Here is a 5,269-nt window from a genome sequence, read left to right as displayed (position 1 = left end):
CCCATCTGTGAGTCATCTTTCTGCAATCGCTATGATGCCCCAGTCCCATGCTCCCAATTATCTCCTGAGTTCAGTTGCCTGACCAGCTCAGGGAAATCTCATATGGAGGGGAGGACTGCATTGGTGCTGTAGTAAAATAAAGTCAGAGTGGGTGGGGTGACCCCTCAATTGTAGAGCTCAACAATGAAGAACATTTTGTTCTCATATCTCTATCTGTCCACAATTGAAAAAAAGGTGTTACGGTCAAAACCTTGCACTCTTTGCTAAGCCAAATTAACATGAGCATTTTTATTTTTAAAATCTACAAAGTAAAAGAATCAGGTAACAAAAGCATTTTAAAAACTAAAAGAATCATATTAATATACTTCCAGTTAAATCATTTTCAGAAGCCAAGATTCAAAGAGAATATTTTGTAAAATTGGTAACAACTGATGTAACTTGCTCAAAAAAGGCAGTGCACCAATATTTCAAAGCTCATATTCAAAAAAAAATGAAATGACTAAACTCATATTTGAATATACTCAACATAGGTAAACTATTCGTACATAAACCTTTCTGCACAGTGGTGTTCAAAACACATGATAATTGGAAAATAAAATGAAAACTTTTGAACTGGCAGCTTTAAAGACATAAATGATGACTTTCAGTAATGTCAAACCAAACACAAAATACAATGACAGGTCCAGGCAAAACAATAATAAGACCCAAATGCCTACTGAACAGAAGCAATTTATTAAAATTAGATCAACTGAGTAACAATAGATCAATTGAAGTAGTAAGAATCTAATTATTACTCATGCCTTTGTTGAATGTGAATGAACAATAAAGCCTATTAACTAAAATGACAGTCATGTCAGACTCAGTGGGCACATATATACTTTGATACAAAGTATCATTTGCAAATAAGCTAATACTTAGAACAAGTTAAACTACAAATTAATAATCCTTCATTAAATAAATTTCAAATGTTAAATTTCTTCTAACATACCAAAACTCCTGTTCAAGATATAAATAAAATTATGTGCCAGTATGAGAAATGCTGGAAAGTGAATAAATGTCCAAGGCATTATTAGTTGAAACCAACTTTGTTAACTATCTGAGCAAAAGATTTGCTTAATAAACCGTGGCAAATTCCAAGTATACCTACATAGAAAAAAACAGCATAACCAGTGGTAGCATAGTTTTATTTTTCATATACTTTAGGAAACAATATACAAAGCTGAGCTTCACCACCATTTTCCAATGATGGTCGTGTGCTCAAGTTACACAGTTCTTGCGTATTGTGATGGCAAAAGAACAGCAGTCAGCACCTTACTTGCACAGTTAGCTACAACACAAATAACCTTCAAATTAAATGTGTAATTATAGCAATACAGGTAAACCGAAACTTTGCACAAGCCATTACAGGCAATGAACCCAAAATCCTTGTTGAAATTCTTGTTTTAGTCACTAAGTTACTTACGAAAAAAATTCTTTCATCCATATTTGCACAAATTACTGCTTCTTGAAAGCTAGAGTTCTATACAAAGAAAAACAAGTTTCCAACAAGGATTACTCCCAATCAGGTTTGCTAGAGCAGTTCAGCTTCCTATATGCAGCAGCTGAATAAAAAGAAGGGTACCCAGTGCTTTAAACAACAAAAGTTTATTATATTTACATACATCTTTGCATGACTGACCGGCTTTCTTGCATCGTCAACAATGTTAGCAAATAACATTGGGCTTCTGTCACTATTTTTTGAGTGGCTTCTGCCGCTTAATAAATACACACATGCCCTGTATCAATCTTTCCCCACTGCCATTTTTTGTTTTAAAACAGGGCACAAATGCAAATACATAGCAATTAGGTAGGCATACAAGAAATCAATTTGTACTTTACCTACTGCAACAATCTGTTTTTTTTCCATACAACAGTACTTCACTTATAAACTGCTGTACAGAGGAATGAAAAGTTGGTGAACCCAAATGCCTCGATCACAATGTCTTAAGAAAAAAAAAACTGAAATTGCCTTGCAATGAAGAAAGCTGTCTGCAGAGCTGCTCCTGACTGGGTCTGTGGAATCTGAAGGTGCTCCATGCTAATTGGTGTACTGACCAAACTGTTCCAGTTGTTGCAGCCTGTGATTCACACTGGCTGGTGCCAGGACTCTAGGAAATGCGTATCACTGAATGATGAAAATTACCAAAGCTAGTTTGCAGACAAGTTAACATGTAAAAGGCTAGGTATTTAGCCACCTCAGCATTGATTAGTTCAGATGTCAAAGCTCTGATACACATGGCTTCCCATGGCTTCACTCTACAAAACATATTTACAACGTGAAGGATACATCTACAAGAAATCTACATTTCAAGGGTTTACAAATCAACCACTTATCTCCCCTGAATCAGAACCCTTCTTTATCCCCCTCCCAATCCACCCCTTTGCCCAGCCCACGGTCCAAAGCCTTCTCAAACGCAGCTCAAATTTTGTTTAAGACTGGGCAAACGTTTACAGTCCCTGGCTTTAAACCATGTGCAATTTCTTCACAAGTCCTCACACCATAAAGGAATTTTGATTCTTCAGTTTTTCAAGTTCTTTAATTTGTTGTCTCAAAAACAGTATCCTGGAAAAAGGGGGAGAAAACAGACAGTCACGACATTGACATGTTACGAACACCAAAGCTTAAACTACAGTCAAAATGAAAGAAACTGTAGATATTATGTAATATCTTTCTTGCATGCTTTCACTGAAACTTAATCCTTTGATCTCATTTAAATACCTGAAGCTGTGTGTTTTTGGAACAAATTATTTATGGAGTTTCACGAATGTCTTAATTCCACCACAACAAAGTCATCTTGGCAGCATTAAATATTTCAGTTAATACTCCAACACTTATTTTGAAGAAAGATTCACTTTCAACCAACTCTATTCTTTAACAGAAGTCAACATTTTTCTTCTAAAATTCACATATTTAACAGACATGTAGAATCAAATGCTGCATAACCAGAAATCAATAACTCTCCCCTCTTAGTTCTGCTTTGCTAGGCAAAGAGGAGCCTATAAAAGGTAAACTTGGTGAAAAGGAAATCTAGATTGCAAAGTTAAGTGGGTAGGGTTTTCCTTGCCCGCCTTCCCTCCCCCAGGTTCAAGCTAAACTGCAATTTACAGGTTACATTGCACTGATCAAAGCCAGTGCCTTAGATGTGCATTCACATTTTATTTTTAACAAACTTAATTAATTACCATCTGTAATCCTATTTTCTTACTATTGCATTGGCCCAAGTACATTTAGGACAGAACTAGAATTATTGACAGCTAGGCTAAATCTGGCAACGTCCAACGGAGTTTAAATTTGTAGCATTCTGGGACTCAATTAATCCTGCACTGAAGAGTTTCTTACCTTTGCTCACGCAAAGTTGCTTGAATTTCACATACCCGAACCAAAGACCTTAAATTTTTAAGCTCAGTACAAATTTCAGATATGTGAATACTTCCCATGTTGTGTGCTTCTTCTCTCAGTCGAGATGCCTAAACATAAAATTAAAAAGCAAATAAATAGGTATTGAAGATCTGAAATGACAGGAACAAGAACAAATAGTCCAACTTTCTGAACATTAACATATGCTCAACTCAAAAATCGTAAATTATGTTGAGCTAACCTATTATTCATTATTCCCCCCACCCCTCAATGAAACACAGTATTTTGTTTGAAGTCGTAAACATTTGTGGGAAATTTCTAGACATACACACAGATGCATGCACACGTGCACACATACATACTGCAATGTCTTGTGAAGTTGCAGAGCAGGAGGTTTATAAAACGAATCCAGGAATGAAGGACTTGTGTTTGTGGAGAGATTGTGGATGGTCTCCTAACAGCAAAAATGCTCATGGGAAGATGCATAAGAGGTACTAAAATTACAATATCTTTCTATAATGATAACGAGGATGAACAAACAACAATCAAATGGCAAAACAGTGAAAGACAAAGCTTTTTTTTAATGCAATATATCATCTGGAAAGCACCGTCTGAGTGTGTTGTGGAAACAGAATAAATAGGGATGTTCAAAGGTCAACTGATAAATTAACTGAAAATTTGCAGAACTATTATCAGAAAGGAAAGCAAGTGACCTAAAGAACCAATATGGAAGAGATGAGCTGAATGGCATACTTCTGCACTATATGATTCCACGCAAGATTTATTCCAAATCATGTCTCATTAATGAATAATTTAACTCCATAGTTGGTATATTTTTCATTCCATTTCAGCAGCATACTGTTTTGATGTTGGAAATAAAAAGAGGTTTCCTGGTTTACTAAAGAATTACAGATGCTAGAAATCTGAACAAAAACAGAAATTGCTGGAGAAACTCAAAAGATTTGGCAGCATCTCTGTAATGAAAAGCAGAGTTTTTTTCCTGAGCTCAATGACCCTCCTTCAATCCCTGCAAGCTAGTCAATCCTCTATCCTCGCTAACATGTTATGTCACGTCATTTTCTGCAATAACATTTAATTTGGAATCTTATCAAATATCTTCAGAAAACCCAAGTAAAGAACAATCTAACCTTTAACCTAATTGCCAGTTCATGTTGGATGATTCCATGCTCTCATAAGTGCCCTTATACAAGTTAAATTACTCGACTGAGACCTATGCTCATCTCCTGCTGATTGAACGCATATTGTGACTGTTGCTACCTCGGGATGCTTTCACCATAATCATGTTAATTAATCGTATCTTGTTTCACACTACCATCTCGAGCACAGACTGCTTCCTGGATGGTTCCAGTACATACTGTTCTGAGAAACGATCACTGAAATATTCCATGAACTCCTCATACAGGCTCCCTTTGTTCACCTGATCCTTCCAGTACACGCATAATAAAATCCTTCATGACAATCGCTGAAAATTTCTAAAAAGTTTCCAATCTATCACTCGGGGACCTGCAACTGAGTCACTCAAGTGACCTCTGGTCTTTACCAGTTCTCATCTCTACCTAAATTACTTCAGTTCCAACCTTCTCATTTCCATTTTTCACCACCAGTTTAAGTGTTCTGTCCACATCTTTCTCTGCCATCTGGAATCCCACCTTCCTGTCATGAATTTGGATCTCCAGTTATTTAAATTTTCCCTCATGTTTGGTCACGCTTCAACTGAAACTACATATTAACTTATCTCTTGGGGTAAGCGATTTCTCCTATATTTCCACCAAGCCCAAATGCTGTATTAGTTCAAGCATCTGCCGTCTTAGTTTTTTGAGAACTCCAATGCGGGGGGAGGGTGAGAAGACT

The 5,269-nt window shown here is 36.4% G+C and overlaps 1 protein-coding gene across 4 annotated transcripts in view; it reads right to left on the bottom strand.

Annotated features, from left to right (window-relative positions):
• Window positions 1-1,167: 1,167 nt before the first annotated feature.
• The window catches only part of waca (WW domain containing adaptor with coiled-coil a), a 140,631-nt gene continuing 136,529 nt past the window's right edge, over window positions 1,168-5,269 (bottom strand). For all 4 annotated transcript variants that reach the window (XM_043690496.1, XM_043690498.1, XM_043690499.1 and 1 more), the window contains 2 exons: window positions 3,380-3,507; window positions 1,168-2,602 (listed from right to left, as the gene is read on the bottom strand). In XM_043690496.1, coding sequence (XP_043546431.1) covers window positions 2,533-2,602; window positions 3,380-3,507 — 198 coding nt within the window. In that variant the 3' untranslated portion in view covers window positions 1,168-2,532. The remainder of the gene's footprint in view (window positions 2,603-3,379; window positions 3,508-5,269) is intronic.

This window comes from Chiloscyllium plagiosum, chromosome 5, assembly GCF_004010195.1.
Source record: "Chiloscyllium plagiosum isolate BGI_BamShark_2017 chromosome 5, ASM401019v2, whole genome shotgun sequence".
NCBI lineage: Eukaryota > Metazoa > Chordata > Chondrichthyes > Orectolobiformes > Hemiscylliidae > Chiloscyllium > Chiloscyllium plagiosum.
Note: the sequence above shows the minus strand (reverse complement) of the source record. Positions and strands in the feature narration are given on the sequence as shown.